At 50.4% G+C, this 16,306-nt stretch overlaps 3 protein-coding genes across 3 annotated transcripts; all 3 read right to left on the reverse strand.

Moving 5' to 3' along the window:
- Positions 1–2,680: 2,680 nt before the first annotated feature.
- LOC124673837 (subtilisin-like protease) lies at positions 2,681–4,921 on the reverse strand. Its single transcript, XM_047209873.1, has one exon. The coding sequence runs from the start codon at positions 4,919–4,921 to the stop codon at positions 2,681–2,683; it is 2,241 nt and encodes a 746-aa protein (XP_047065829.1).
- A 2,947-nt stretch (positions 4,922–7,868) lies between these two features.
- LOC124670977 (putative receptor protein kinase ZmPK1) lies at positions 7,869–10,424 on the reverse strand. Its single transcript, XM_047207434.1, has one exon. It carries the CDS (start codon positions 10,422–10,424, stop codon positions 7,869–7,871), a length of 2,556 nt encoding a protein of 851 aa, XP_047063390.1.
- A 730-nt stretch (positions 10,425–11,154) lies between these two features.
- Positions 11,155–15,882, reverse strand: LOC124674605 (COP9 signalosome complex subunit 5-like). The gene is made up of 6 exons (XM_047210646.1): positions 15,493–15,882; positions 13,631–13,912; positions 13,401–13,548; positions 13,226–13,305; positions 11,575–11,655; positions 11,155–11,472 (listed from the first exon to the last, which is right to left on the reverse strand). The coding sequence occupies exons 1-6, from the start codon at positions 15,880–15,882 to the stop codon at positions 11,356–11,358; spliced, it is 1,098 nt and encodes a 365-aa protein (XP_047066602.1). The 3' UTR covers positions 11,155–11,355.
- Between the last annotated feature and the right edge of the window lie 424 nt (positions 15,883–16,306).

The following is a 16,306-nucleotide window of genomic DNA, read 5'->3' on the forward strand; positions in this document are numbered from 1 at the left end:
AGTTGCTGAAAATGATAATACTGTTGTTCAACACTCACCACATGTCTTTGCATCGGACCTGCTGAATCCTTCCGGAGCTTCATCCAGATTGGAAGTTTGGGTGAGGATCGCCCTCATCTTCACTTGCCGCAGAAAAATTTCGTGGTGTAATCCAGCTGCGGTAGATCGAACTTCAAGAAAGATATGTCACAAACCCTAGAATGAAACACAGGCTCTGATACCACTTGTTATAAAAGCGACAAGCAAATAACAAAGATCGAAATAAGAACGCACGCATGGGACACAAGATTTTAACGCGGAAAACCCTCTCCAACAAATAGAGCTAAAAACCACGAGCGTCGGCCAACAAAACTTCACTATATAGAGGAAGTGTTTACAAACTTCGTGGGTTATCTTATAATCTGATAAACCCTAGTCGGCGGCTTACAAGAGGTATATATAGATGGTGGCATCGATCCGTACCGCGAAGGGGGGGGGGGGCTTTGGCCCGAGCCTACCGGCGACGGGCCTTGCTACTCGTTAGAAGTTAGCCTCCCTTTAGAATGAATTTGGATCACAATACCACAATAATTAGTTTGTATTCTAGGCTTAGTCAAAGTCAAACTGATGGGGCCAGAAGTTGCTGCTCTTGGAGGTGGCGTCCGGTGGTCCAAGATCTGGTTCGGCCAGATCTGATGGGGTGGTTGTTGTGTCCTGCCTCGGTGGCAGGGAGCACCCTCCTCCAGGCCTCGGGCCTTCGGCTTTCTTGGTGGCAGTAGGAGTGGGCTGGTCCTCTTGCTGACCATCATGGTGCCGGGCAGCGGTCTGCCTGCCTGTGGTGTGCCGGCCTCTGGCGGTCGGTGTGTGGCTGCGAGAGTTGTCTCCTCTTACTCAGACATCAGCCTGGAGGGGGTTGCCCCTGGGGCTGGCGAGTGCCATGGTTTCGCAATGGCGGCCATGGTGGTGACGTGCTTCCCACCCGGGGGGCGTCGTGGCTGGGTGTTGAGCTCCTCTGTCTTGCCATCAGTGATAGAGGACGTTGTTTCCTTCTAATCTGGTGTGCCCTATGGTTCTGCAGATGGTGGCCATGGGTGTAGTCTCCTCTCCGATGCGAGGTGAGCCGTGGCAGCGGTCGTGGTGGCTTCTTCTTGCCGGTTGTTGGGCTCCGGTGTCGGGTCCTTGTCGGATCTCTATGGCGCCTTGTGGGTGCTCTTTGCGAGAGTGCTCAATGGGTGTGTCTCTGCTTGGTGATGCCCTTCGACTCCAGCTGGTGGCACACAGGCGTCGTGGCGTCGTCTGGCTGCGTGCAACCTTTCGGCCACCCCCTCGACGTAGATGGTGTTGGTGCGTAGGGTGGTATCAGATGCGCGCTTCCCTTCGATTACGTCGATGGTGCAGTGCCGTTGTTGGGTCTCGGTGATCCAATGCCGTTCGATTACTCCGACGAGGACTAGAGCTGTGGTGCCCCTCTTGCGTGTTCCTAGGGCTCTTCCTTGTGATCGATGTGCTTGGGTTGCGATGAGTTCTCATCGGCCAACCGTCCCCCAGGTTTGTGGGGTGGCCACTTTTTCTCCTCGGTCTTGTGTGTTGTGGGTGTGTGTTTTTCTTTTTCTTCTCCATCCTTGTAACCCATGAGTACTCTGGTTCATTTGAACCCATCTTGTAGAGGCTGAAAATTTTCATAGGCAACTTGACTGAATATATGTTCAGGCTGGCTTATGCCCGCCGTAGTCACGGTAAAAAACAAATAAAGTTTGACTAAATATTTAGAAATAATATAAACATTTGCAATGTAAAAGTTATACCGAGCTTCAAAAAAGGTTATACCAATCTGATCGACATAAGCTATATATTTCTGTTATATGAATTTGCTATATTTTTTGCAAATTATATGAATTTGCTATTATGGTTGCTAATATTTTTCATATTTTTTTATCAAACTTTATAAAGTCTGACTTTCAAAACCTTCAGAACACCAGATAAATAAAAGGAGTGAGTATTCGGACAGGAATTTGTGCACATGGGTGCCATTGCTCCCTCCACTTTCAGTTTTTTTAAAATTTTAAAATCTCACCCTTTTATGTTTTCAAAAATTGTGGCGTTAAATATGTAGATAGATATGTTCATGAGAAGTGTATGCAAAAAAGTCCCGGTAAAAAATACTTTAAATTTTGAAAAATACAAATAAAAAACAAATTTCTAACAAAAGGATACACTATTTTAGTACTAATTTACTTCCATTAACTGTCAAAACTTTGTCTTTTTTATATTGTTTAAAATACAAAGTATTTTTTAACGGGACTTTTTTGCATACACCCCACCCGTATATATCTATCTATATATTTAACGTCATAATTTTTTGAGACTTAGAAATGTGAGATTTTAAAATTTTCAAAAATCTAAAAATGAGGAGAGCACTGGTGTCCATGTACCAAAGACACTTTCCGGGAGTATTCAGAATACATAATACACACTACTAATTTATTTGTAGACACATTCAGAATACATAATTCATTTGTACCAAAGACGCTAGTTATAATAAAAGCAAATGGTGAGGCGAGCCTTTTAATCTTAACCACAAAGATTCCTCTTTTATTTTGGATAGGTAAATTGAACACGCACGATTATTACATTTGTATTCGAGTGTCGAAGGCAACTAATTATTGACATTACGGAAGAAGTTGCCAAGCAGTCCAAAGCTCTATTCCGCAGCAAAGGTGGCTGAAATGGGGATCCTCACGGTGTGCCTCTCCGACACCCAGCGGACCGCGCCCTGCACCGCCGTGGCGCTGCTATTCGTCGCCGACACGATTATCAGGAACCTCTGCTCGTGGTTCGTCTGGGCGAACGAGAGCGAGCTCGGGAATACGCTGACGCTCACACAGCTGTTCGCCGGCATGTCGACGTGGGCGTAGTACACCGCCGGCTCCTCTCCGACGTTCTTCGCCGTGCGATACACCCACTTCGTAGACATCTGCGTCTCCGGCGTGAACAGTACAGACACCGACGGGTAGTTCAGCTCGTACTCCAAGATCGACGTCACGGCCGAGCAGAGCACCCGGCGGCGCACGATCACCGAGACCTCGTGGTCCGTGTACTTGCCGCAGAGGTAGCCGATGTAGTCGTCGGTGGAAATGTCAAAGACCAAGCCAGGGTCCACAGCCTTCTCCGCGTTGACATGGCCAGCCCCGACGGCGAACAAGTCGGCAGGTATGTGCTGCTCGTTGAGTATCGGCGTGCCGGAGCGGTCGGTGGCATCGGCGGTGGTCATGATGGCGGATTTGATCTGCGCCGGCGACCAGTCCGGATGGTTGCTCTTGATCAGCGCCGCGATGCCGCTGAGGTGCGGCGTGGACATGGACGTGCCGGAGATGATGTTGAAGGTGGGCCTGAGGTCGAACCTTGGAGGCCCGACCTGGAACGGCCACGCCGCAAGCACGCTCACGCCAGGGCCCGTGATGTCGGGCTTAAGAATGCCCGGGCTCTGGATGCAGGGGCCGCGGGAGGAGAAGGAGGTGATGGCCGGCGCTGGCGACGTGCCGAGGACCGTGCCTCTGAAGAAGGAGATCATTGCCTCCGGGTTCGACGTGGATTTGATGTAGGCCTTTATCTCTAGTCCAGCGACGAAGCTGACGTGCGAGGCCGGGAGAACGTGCGCGTCCGCGAGTGTGCTGTAGCCGTCGATGAACTGGTTGGCCAGGATCATGCCGGCGCCTCCAGCTCTGAGCACTTCGGCACCCTTGTCCACCCTTCCGACGTTGTTTCCCCGGTCGCATAGCACGATCTTGCCTTTCACATCGAAGCCGTCCAGCGAGCCGTTGCCGCAGAACTGGGCGAAGGGCCTCGCGCTCGCGCCGGCATACACAAGCGGGAAGAAGAGAGGCCCCGAGAGGTTGAACGCCGGATGGTAAACTGACTCGCCATCGAAGGAGAGTCCGCCTCCGATGATTACCTTGGCGAGGATCAAACGATCCATGGTGCTGGCGGCGACGGTGAGCATCCAGGGCGCCTCGTTTGACAGCGTGCTGTGGAGTGGACCCGAGTTGCCGGCCGCCATGCTGACGAAGATACCTTTCTCCGCGGCGGCGAACGTGCCGATGGCGAGGCTGTCTTGATAGAACGGCATCGAGGGCCCGCCAAGCGACATGGATATGACGTCGCAGCCGTCGGACACGGCGGCGTCGATGCCAGCGAGGATGTCCACGCTGGCGCAGCCCTCGTCGTTGCAAACCTTATACATGGCTAGGTGCGCACGTGGCGCCATCCCGGATGCGTCTCCGCTGGCCTGACCAAGCACCTGAGCGCCCGGAACATGGGCTCCTGCCGCAGTGCTGGAAGTGTGCGTGCCGTGCCCTTCCTCGTCAGTCGGTGGACTGTGGGCGCGACTGCCACTGAGGAAAGTCTGTGCGCCGATGAGCTTGTTGTTGCATGCAGAGCCTTTGAAGTCGCACCTCCCCTTCCACTTGGCCGGCGGTGGCGGCATGCCCTTACCGCTGAAGGAGGGGTGGATGGGGAAGACGCCGGTGTCGAGCACCCCAATAATGACGCCTTCGCCGAAACCGACCGACAAGTTCCTCGTGCCCCGGGCCGTGTCAAGCCCGAGGAATCGCGGGGTGTGCGTCGTCTGTGTCTGGTAGATCACGTCTCGCACGGCGGTCACGAATCCGGGCTTGGTGGAGATGGCGTCGAGCTCCCGCCGTGTCAGCCGCGCCGCGAAGCCGCTGGCGACATGGTGGTACGAGTGCAGGAGACGGCCATGCTCAGGGAGGAAGGACTGGTGAAACGCCTTTCGGTCGTCGGTCGAGCCGAACAGGTGGTTCTCCTGGGGCTGCACGTGGATGATGTACGTGCCGAGCTCCTCCCCGGCATCCCCGGCGGCGACAAGGTTGAAAAGGAGGAAGGGGAGAAGGGAGACCAGCAAAGAGAGCTTGAAGCTTTCCATGGCTAGCTAACTTGTGGTGTAGTGTAATGCATGTACGTGCATGGGCTATTTATAAGCGCGCGCTCCCGTTAGAATACAGTTTCTTGTTGTGGCCGGACCAGCTAAGTGGAACATCGTTGATTCGGTGTGGTCGAGATAAGGAGCTTTGGAACCAGGTAGTTGAGAGCAATGGTTCGAGATGGATTGGCTGCTTGGGAACTGCCGTTCCGCGGCATGCACAAGAGGAACCTGCCAGCGATAGTTCGAATAACATGAATGTAAACTTCACACGCGACTCCGAACAATATAATGGTATGTTCTGTCAGTCCAGCAATATTTCTCTCCCTCTCATCTTCCTATTTCATTGATTGTTTTGTGCTTGATGAAACTCTGGTATATATGCGTCATGCGTCCATCCATGGAAAAAAAACGAAGAATAACTGATGAAGAAATTATAATTTGCATCGTGTATGGCTTAACTTGACTATTTTCAACTACTTAGTGGTTTTCCGTTGCTTACCTAGGGGGGTTTTGCCTATTGGTTTTGTCTGATATTCCAAGAGAACCTTAGATCAATACCAAAAATATTTTATCTACCACATACTTGTCATCAATCATACCTTATGGCAACTTCAACCACATTATAAGTTGTAGATGTTCATGAAAATTCAGAGCATGTATATATAGTTATGTGAAAGTTGAAGAGGGAAAAATTCAAAAAAAAAAAGTTGAAGAGGGTGGAAGCCGCTCATGTTTCTCGTCTCCTAGCGTGTATTTTCTTGGTACAAATGTTCTTAGCTTCTTACAATGTCTACACATATCTTTTTTTTAACTAACGTGAATTTTTGTTTCTTCCCATGGCAAGCCCACGGGTATTCAGCTAGTAACATGTAAACTTAACATGCGAGTTCGATCAATAATATGAGTGAATTTCATTACCGAAAACATCACAGACGCACTAGCAAACTTAATCATAGACATCATACGAAGTACATCTACCATTTCTGAATATGGAGCAAGTACTGGTGCAAGATAGGAGAGTATGAGCACGTACATCGTGATCGGGAAGGTCACCACACCAGTTTCGTTGTTGAGGTCGCTCATGGTGTTGTCGGGGTCGCCGAATCCGCTAAGGTCGGTGAAGACGAAATAATCCGACCGTGAAGACTCGTAGATCACCGAGAAGCCGCGGCGACACACTTCCTTAACCCTACCGCCCATCTCCTGGTGTAGGTTCTCGATGGACAGAGTTTCGGAGGCCTTCTCTCCCAAATGGTCCTGCATCGTAGTCACTTGGATGAAGACTAGATAGCAGCTCATCAAAATGAACTGGTCACGGAGAGAGACGTAAAGGAGTGGAGAATTCTGGATTTGTTATGTCTCTCTTCTCCTTGTAGCATGAGAGGGGAGGCACCAACCGAACCACCACACGTTCAAAGACAGGGACATGAGGCGAGCATGCACACACACGCCGATCAACTGAATAGTGGACTAGGCTTTGAATTGCTAGTCTTGTGTAGCAATTTTCCCTCAATATTGCCACGGTACTAGACTCAAATAGGCTTCACCTCAGGTGGATCTTATAAGTCATACTCCTCGGTATTTCATGAGCTTTATAGAGTTTAGTCAAATTTCACACGTTTTGACCATCAGTGCCGCTCATATATGTGTGTTCTCTAATAATCACATTGTATGACAGCGTCTTCGCTCAGAAGAAATTGCACATAACTCATTAAGACATAGTTAACATGTCTTACAGAAACTATGAGAGAGTTGCATCTACAATAAAGTGGGAGTATTGAGATAATCTCTTAACACGGATGATCTGGTTTGTTTTCATATGTCCTAGCTGCTTCACGAGATCTCCGATAGCATAGGTTTGGTTACCCACTCGATAACTCACATGGGTATCAAACACATATCCCTCGATGCACGGTCTATCATATTTCTTGATAATTTGCCAGACTATTAGCTTTTTAGAGATAATCCAAAGCTATAACTCCATAGTTTTCAGTTTTCTGACATATTTTAGTCTTCTCTTGACATGTTTTGGACTCTTCATAAAACCCTTAGAACTATCCACTTTGACAATCATTGTTTGGTTGTCATGGTTCATGAGAATAGCCTATATTGGTTTTCAACCATTTGCAAGTTCATCAAGAGCCCTCAAAGACTGAAAAACATATCCGCTTCAACAGTTGAAGTATCTAATGTTGTGATTTCTGCTTCCATTGTTAACCTTACTAAGGTGGTCTTCTTACAAGATTTTTAGAAAACTCGCCACCAACAAGAGTGAATACATGTCCGCTTGTGGTCCAAGCAGGCGAGGACGGAGACGAGATTGTACTAACTACTAAAGGTGCAGCCAGAGGTCGGCGAGGCCGCGTAGGATGAAGGTGGAGAGGTGCACTGTGATGAGGCCCGCGAGCAGAGCACAGCCAGGTGCACACCATGGGTTATCAGGCAGTGGTACCGGAGCTTCACGTACTTAAGCTTCACTGACTACGTGAAGTCCGGCGTCCTTGTTGGCGCCCTCGTCGAGGCGGATGCTATCGTTGTTTCGCATGTTACGGCCACCACGACGGCCATGCCGCGGGAGGAGCAAAGATTGCCCATCGTGGTCTGGTCTGCCTTCATCTCATCAGCATCTAAAATCCAATTTAAATCACTATAACCTTCAATTGCTCTTGGATACCAGGTATAGTGTATCCCTTCAGGTAATGCATCACTCACTCAAGAGCATGCATGTCAATGATCATCTCCTGGGTTGGTCACAAACCAGAATAGTTTTCTCACAACAAACGAGATATGAATTGTGAAATAGTCACACCCCTTCGTCTATTTAAAATGGAGCCAACGGCAAGCCACTGTTCATCTAAAAAACACCAGCGGAATATATTAATGCATGGAGATGCTAACAGCATTACAAAAGTGAGATTCTCCTTTGGAGAAGCCTCTTGGTTGCATTTTAGACCATGTGACCAATTTCCGCGACAGAAAAGGATGCGTGGCGCTGGCGCCGGATTTCCGGGACAGGAGACGACGCATGCCGCATTGACGGCGGCACGACGTCCTGCGACGTGAGGAGCTTCTGCACGACGGCGTCCATGCTGGGCCTCTTGGCGGGGTCGTCGTCCACACACGACACCGCCACCTCCAGCATCATGGCGGCCTGCAAATAACTCAAGTCCCCGCGCAGCCGCGCGTCCACGAACTCCTCCAGCCACGCCTCCCGCAGGTCCCTCGCCTCCTCCCTCAGCAGCGCCACGAGCCGCGGGAAGTCCAGCCGCAGCAGCTCCTCTCCTGCCGCGCCGTCGTCCACCACCGCCCAGTCGCACACCCTCTGCCCGCGGAGCAGCTCCAGCAGCACGACGCCGAAGCTGAACACGTCCGCCTTGCCGGTGATGGGCAGGTTCAGCGCCCACTCCGGCGCGACGTAGCCCCTGGTGCCCTGAACCTTGGACAGCACGCGGCCGCGTTCGTCCCGGCGGCTCAGCAGCTTCGCGAGCCCGAAGTCGGTGATCTTGGGCTCGAGATCGGCGCCGAGCAGGATGCTCTCCGGCTTCACGTCGCAGTGCACGATCCACTCGAGGCACTCGTGGTGGAGGTACGCCAGCCCCTTGGCGACGCCCACGGCGATCCCGAACCTCGACTGCCATCCCAGCGCGACGGCGCTGCCCTCGCCGTCGAGGAAGAGGGCCTTGTCGAGCGAGCCGTTCTCGACGTGCTCGGAGACGAGGAGCCGGTGCGAGTCCTCGGAGCAGAAGCCCCACACCCTCACCAGGTTCATGTGGTTGATCCGGCCGATGACGCTGAGGTCCGAACGGAACACCTCGTCGGCCTGCGTCACCGCCTCCAGCCTCGTTACAGTGACACTCCTGCCGTCGCCCAGCACGCCCTTGTACACTGCCCCCGACGCGCTCCGAGCGACCTCGTCGCTGAACTGGCACGTCGCGCTCGACAGCTCGTCGTACGTGAACCTCCTGAAGTGGCTGAGCACCAGGCTGTACCCTTCGTCGCGGATCTGCCGCGCCGCCGGGTCGGCCCGGAACACGAACAGATACCCTACGGCGATGAAAATGACCTCCATGACGAACAGCCCGGCCAGAAATGAGTAGAAGTAGACGAAGTTGATCTTGCCGCCTATGGCTCTCCGCAGGTAGTAACTGGCGGTGGTGTTGGCCCTGACCTCGCGCACGGTGCACGCGTGGCCGCCGAGGCGCAGCACGGAGGGGTCGAACTTGTTCTGGAGGCGGCGGGGCACCTTGAGGTAGATGACCTGCCTGAAGTCGGAGATGCGGCCGCTGAAGAGCGCGATCTTGGGGTAGCACTGGCCAACGCCCTTCTTGTAGCCGAAGGCCTCGCAGTTGCAGTCGTCGAGGCAGATCTGGCGGCACGTGTCGTAGGTGAGCCCCTCGGTGTAGTTGAAGTCGAAGCCCCAGAAGTCAGCGACCGGCATCGGCGCGAAGTCCACGTCCTCGCCGCACCTGACATCGAACTCGCGCCGGCAACCTTTGCTCCAGTCGCCGGCGTTGGCCACCACGAACCCTTCCGGGCAGGAGCACACCGGCGCTCCGCCCTGCCCGTACGTGCACAGCCCGTAGCGGCCGCAGATGCCGTGGATGTCGCACGGGCGCGACATGGCCACCCACGTGACCTGCCACGTCCCGGCGCCGGAGGCGTCGAGGCTGTAAACGCGGAGGTTGCCGTCGTAGTCGAGCGTGAGGCGGCGCATGACGACGGCGGGGTCGCCCAGGTCGGAGGCGTTGAACTGGAGGTTGTCGCTGGCGGTGAAGCGGCCGGCGGCGTCGAGGCTGCCGTAGCGGCTGCTGTTGTAGGCGGTGCGGAGGTTGACCCACCACTTGTTGAAGGGGTCCGGCCAGTAGTTGCTGCTGATCTCCGGGCCCTCGTACATGAGGTTGAGGATGTTGTTGCTGTCGAAGTAGAAGTTGTAGAAGCCCGAGGACGGCAGGCCCCTCGCCGACGCCGACACGAGGCGCCGGTACCGCGTGATGGGCTGGCCGGGGAGGAGCGTGTCGGTGGGCCAGTCGAAGCTCTGCCACAGCGCGCGCCCGGACGCGTCGGACACGATGAGGTTGCCGGTGTCGAGCAGCTCGGCGCGGTCCGCCTTGGTGGCGCTGGTGTTGGTGCTCCACACGACGCGGCCCCCGAAGTCCTCCAGCGCCAGGCCGGACCCGTCCTTCCGGAGCCCGAAGCGGGAGCCCCGGCCGTTCACCGGGGCGTCGCGGTTGGCCGTCCATGCCACGGTGGCGTCGGCCGCGGCCGTGATCCAGATGGCGAACGTGTACGTGTTGGTGGCCACCTCACGGAACCCGCACGCGAAGTTACCGCTCGGTGACACCAGGACGTGGCCCGAAGAAGAAGAAGAGGGAGCGGCGTCCTCCACAGCGAAGGAGTCGCCGCGCCACATGACGCTCCGGTGATCGCCGTCCGATCGAGCGGCCCATGGCAATGTTGTCACTAGGAAGAAGGCCGTGGCGAGCAGGACACCGGGCGCCGTCATCGTCGCCGTGCTGCCGCGAGCGTTGGTGTTTGCTTCTCCACGGCGAATTAATGGAGATGATTGCGTACGGGCAACTTGCCAAGAATGAAAACGAAGCTAGACAAGAGAGGCGGCTGCTGCAGTGAGTAACAACTTGGGTTGTCTTCATCATGGGTACTTTGACATTCTTATAAGGGAGCACGCACGTCCGCAGGTGTGATCGTTGACAGTTGCATTTTGAGTTTTAATAATCCAGACGTTGATTCTGTGTCTTTGGGGGAGCATGGTCAGGCTGAAGCGACTACAGTCATGTTCCGCTGGTCAAGGCATTTTCAGACTGAAGTGAAGTATTTCCGTTCATTTCGTAGCCGCCTCCCCATGTGCTACGAGTTTTGTGCATGGACTGCCAAGGTTTCCCAGGTTCTCAACATCAGAGTGGAATTAGAAGCATTCCTTTGCAGAAGCAGACACACTTGAACGGGTTGAAAGTCAAAGGCTCAAGCGGTAAACATCAAACAACAGGACCGTGAAATTAGGCTAGTTCTCTGTGTTAGTACTTGGTTTAACAATAATTTTCTCTTTAACATACACCGGTTGCAACATAACCAGTGGGCATCTAATCAATTCCACAATTTAGCCCTCAGAATCGATAGGGATGTATTTGGAAGAACTGAGACAAAACAGAATGGTTCTCAGTAAAACAAAAGAAGAGCCTCCAAACATCACAGCTAAATGCTCATGATTGAAAAAGTCACAGAACCTCTTAGTGGCGGCACAAGATGCAAAAGGCAGCTCATAATTACACATCAGTTCAGTTTCGACAAAAGGAACCCAGAGTAAGCAGTTTGAATCAGATAACTTTGCTGGGCACGATTTGAACTAATAAAACGACTCGCTGTAGGTGAACCCAGCATCAGAAGAGGCTAACATGTAAAGTATTTCAGTGGAACTCTCATGCTTCAACCATAGGCTCAGGCACAGGTGACTCTGGAGCACTTGTGTCTGCACTTGTGCTTGCCTTGTTTTTGCTTGACGGGTGCACAGAGTTGAAGAGGATATCCTTGATCACCTGTAACCATCACATTGTACAAATTGGGGGCAGGATTAGAAAATTTTACCAGGAGAATTAAAACACGCAAGGATTTCAGACATGGATTATTAAGACTTATACCTGTGACATGAGACCATGAACCTGTTCAGCAGTAATTTTGGAGCTATCCCGGGTCACCTTAGCCAGCGGAGACTCCTCTTGCTAAAGACAAGAACGAAACATAAGAAAACAGGTTTTAGTTCACACAACAACAAAAAATGGTTTTAAAAGAGCGATGAACAAAACAAAAAAAATAACTGACAAACTGGCCAATAACAAGATTGCATAGCCATAAGAACTTATCATGTTCATGAATTAAACAGAGCTATGTTAACAGGTCCAACATTGGGACAAAACTAGGAGTATTAACAAAATTAACAATGTAAGTGGGTAATAATCATGGTGTTAAAGATACATATTTACAAACTATAATAACAAAGCAAATTAGATTCACATAACTGCTCCAGTTCAATCAGATATGCACTCAAGCTCAAGAACCCTCTAATCAAGTAATGGACCAAACACAGTTTCACAACTATAAGATATGACAGCATGGAGCCGAAGTATCTCACAACTATAAGATATGACAGCATGGAGACAAAGTATCAAACCCATCAGCCTTTCCTAGGGGATCGACAACCATCAGAACTTCACATCTCCTTTATCCTCACAAGTTATTCCACAGCACAATTAATCGTAACTTCTGTTTTTCAAGCACACCTACACAACTGTGCTTCATGTCTACTGTACTACTATACTACAGTTTCACAACTACATATTTACAAACTATAATAACAAAGCAAACTAGACCAACATAACTGTTCCAGTTCAATGAGATCTTGTACAGCTCAGATCTTGTAAAGCTCATAATTTTATCCTCACAAGTTCTTCTACAGCAAAATTAATCATAACTTCTGTTTTTCAAGCACACCTACACAACTGTGCTTCATGTCTACTATACTACTATTTCACAACTGCATATTTACAAACTATAATAACAAAGCAAACTAGATCCACATAACTGTTCCAGTTCAACCAGATCCTGTACAGCTCATAATTTTATGCACTCAAGTTTAAGAACCCTCTAAATCAAGTAATGGACCAAACACAGTTTCACAACTATATGACAACATGGAACCAAAGTATCAAACCAAGCCATCAGCCTTTCCTACGGGATCGACAACCATCAGAAGTTCACATCTCCTTTATCCTAACAAGTTCTTCTAGAGCGTTTTTCAAGAACAACAACACAACTGTTTTTCATGTCTACTATACTATATGTGCTCCTGGTTCCGAATTTTAAATAAACAAATAACGGAAACCAGATTTATAGTTTACTATAACATGCAGATGAAGAACACATGAGAAAGTTACTAATGCATCATGTCACAACTTACACACAAAACCCAATGCTAGTGCCTCGTAATTAACTTGATTGAACTTATTCTGAATGGTAGTTTGGCAATTATTCATACACATTCCAGGCATAAAGGGCAAGGACCATCCACTTATTATTGAAGGTGAAAAGAACAGTAAAATGACACAAGTAATCACTACATAAGAATATACTATTCTGGCACATAAAAGATGCAGAGAACTGAATAAATTACAAGCAAAAGAAGACATGGGAGATTTAATCAGAATGGTACCGATCTTCACAAGGGCCGCAAAAATTAACAGTGGTGTCAACTAACAGTAACTAAGTTTAAAGGCCATGAATACAGAGACTGACCTCTTTCTTTCGTTGTGATGGCATAAGTACGCCAAAGCGACTGTGTGCCAGTTGACCTTCAGCTTGCTCTAGTTTATCAGCTGTGTTGCACAAAATTATCTCTCAATATACTGTAAGATGAAACTAGATACAAAAACATGATACCCTACACATCTTCATAGAAGGAAAAGCCCACCTAAATCAAAGATTTGTCCAGCAACATAATCCCTGTTGCCCAGAAGTGGAGATGAGGACAGTGTGTTGACCCAGTACTTGTTCCAGAGTAGATCAAGGAGGTGAGAGTCCAGGGATGACTTGAAATAAGTTATATCCAAGGAGTAGTACTGTATGGACAAAAAATAGAGTTAGAAGAGAACTAAACCACACATCTCTGCAACATAAAAGATTGGCAATTAGTCCAGTTACCTGTTTGCAGTGGACACCAAAATCTTCTATCTTGTTGAGTGGTATCGTCTGATACTCGGACACTGCCTCATCCGGTGGCTTGTAATCTTTTGGGTATGTCCTAAAAGCTCCAATCTCCACTTTGCCAGCAGAAACAGTCCTTGTAGGGTCTATCACAACAGCCAAGAATGGCTCTGTATACTGCTGATTAAGCATCTGAGTTGAAACATCAATGCCTGACAGCCAGCATCCATAACCAGGGTGCGAGTGATACCAACCAACCACATTCTCCAACCTTCCAGCCTAACCAAATAAAGAGTATACAAAAGTTAGCTCTACTGTTTATTTAGCATTAACAATACAACTGTATGTGAATATTTCCTCACATATATCAGCAGTATTCAGTAAATGGCCATTCATCAATGTAACAATTATGTAAATCCATATTTGCCAAAACAGATTAAACAAGCACAAATGCGCAATCATGTATGTGTATCGTATACAAGTTCTCAACAATAAGTGCATAAACCAGAGATTGACTTCAAAGGAAGATATAGATAAATTCGATGGGTGAGAGGAAATATGGAACCATTGGACACAGTTCAATTCCATACCAAATGCAATGGCACCAGTAAGTAAATAGCTATCAAAAACTACTACAGTAGTACAACCACTCAGAATAAAGTAGTCATGTTTTCAACTAAATCTGTATCAGATTACCCAGTAGGTCGACAACCTTTAAAGGTCACTGCAGATATGAGAGACAATATCAGTTCTCAGTATGTTTTTTTTTTTGAGGAAAGGATCTGATTCATAAATCAGGAAACTCAGTACAAATTACAGCTAGGTCCAAAAAGAAACAAAGAACAACAAAAGAACCCAGAAATTTGCACAAAGCACCCCGAGAAGCCTGAAGAAAACACAATCAGATCCAGCACTTGCCCCAAACACCTAGGCGACGGCGGCGCCGCCGTACCTCTTGCCGCCGGGAAGAAGATGCCGCCACAACATGTAGATGGCCGCAGGAGCTGTCCGCCTCTGAAGGACGGATCCGAGCGTCGCTGAACAAGCACGGCCACAGCAGCCGCCCCCCGCCACCACCCATCTTCCAGCCGGCACCGCGCCGCCTAGGTCCACCACCACGAGCCCCGCACCACCTCCGGACGCAGCTCCCCTCGCCACCAAGGCCGGCCGGAGCTGAAACGTCGACGAAGAAGACCACCAGACCCACCAGCACCCAAAAGGGAACGCCGACCTCCACCTGCTCCGCTCCTCGCCACCAAGGCCGGCCGGCGGAGCAGAGACGGAGATCCACGCCCGACGAACCTCCACGACCTCCCCGGCGCCGAGGCCGGAACGGGGAAAGGAGGGGGAGGACGGAGAAGCCCTATTCACCAGCGCCACCGCCGCCGTCTTCGGGGACGCCATCCGGGCACACACACCTACCACTAGAAACCTAGACTACCCGGCTATGTTATACCAACACTTTAGAGCCACAAACTAAGTCTTAAAAGTTATCAATATTTACATAGACTGGACCAATCTGACGGCGACGTAACATAAACACATACAAGTTTAATAACTATGAAGATCTCACAAGCCAAAGGAGATACTTTTGGCCACTTTTAACTGCAGTGCACATATTAATACAACCAAACACAGGTGGTCGTCAAATTAGCAGCACTGCCGATAATAATCCACCCATAAAAGTATACACACGAACAACACAATTGCAACTAAATAGCAGGGGCTGTAACAATTATCATGCGGTGATGAAGTATATATATTCAGTCAATTGGGAGCAACACGATTGCAATTAATATCAGATCGAGGGCTCCAAAATAAAATAAAATAAAACAGTGGTTGAAGGAGAGCCATAATACCTGCTTGTTGATGGTGGAGTACTCGACCATGTACTCGTATGCGTCGGCCTGCGCGTTGACCCTGGTCTCGGTGCCCTCGACGGGGAGCGCGAAGGCGTCCATGACGATGATGGAGTCGCCGTCGAACTTGCCCTGCATGAGTCCCATGATCTCGATGGTGCCGCCGGAGCGGGCGTGGACGACCATCTTGAGGAGCGCGAGGGCCGAGATCCTGGCGCGGCGGAAGTGGTGCGGGTCGGTGGCCCAGGGCTTGTCCTGGTGGGCCCGCGCGTTGGCCTTCTCGTCGTAGCGGTAGATCTCGTCCTGCGCGTCCGGGTCCGCCGGGATGTTGTTCTCCAGCTCCCACGTCTGCCGCGCCAGCGCCGACGACGATGACGAGGAGGGCTCCATCGCGGCGGGGAGGGCGCCGCTCGCTGACGACGGCCGGCAGGCAGGCAAAACCCTAGCAGCGGAAGAGGAACAGCAGGGGTTTGGTTTGGGTCTCGCTCGGCTTCTGAATCTGTGGAGGTCGTCGCCAGGCAGGTATTTATTGGGCTGGATCCTCGGTGGGCCGAGGCTGACTTTCCGTTTCCAACTACAGTACCTGGTGGACCTGGGCTTTACGGGCCGTGTCTCGACCGTTTTTATCCTTGCACATATCTCCCCCTTATGACTGGGAATCCCTATTCCCCGCGTGCGTTTTTTTTTATGTAACACTAGTTGAATGCCCGTGCGTTGCTACGGTCCCTTAGATATTACTTATCGCTATACATGTTATATATTTTTTTCGAAACAAAGACAGAGCCCTGGATACGTATCGATCGATGCATGCAGC

This window comes from Lolium rigidum, chromosome 7 (genome assembly GCF_022539505.1).
Source record: "Lolium rigidum isolate FL_2022 chromosome 7, APGP_CSIRO_Lrig_0.1, whole genome shotgun sequence".
In the NCBI taxonomy this organism is placed as follows: domain Eukaryota; kingdom Viridiplantae; phylum Streptophyta; class Magnoliopsida; order Poales; family Poaceae; genus Lolium; species Lolium rigidum.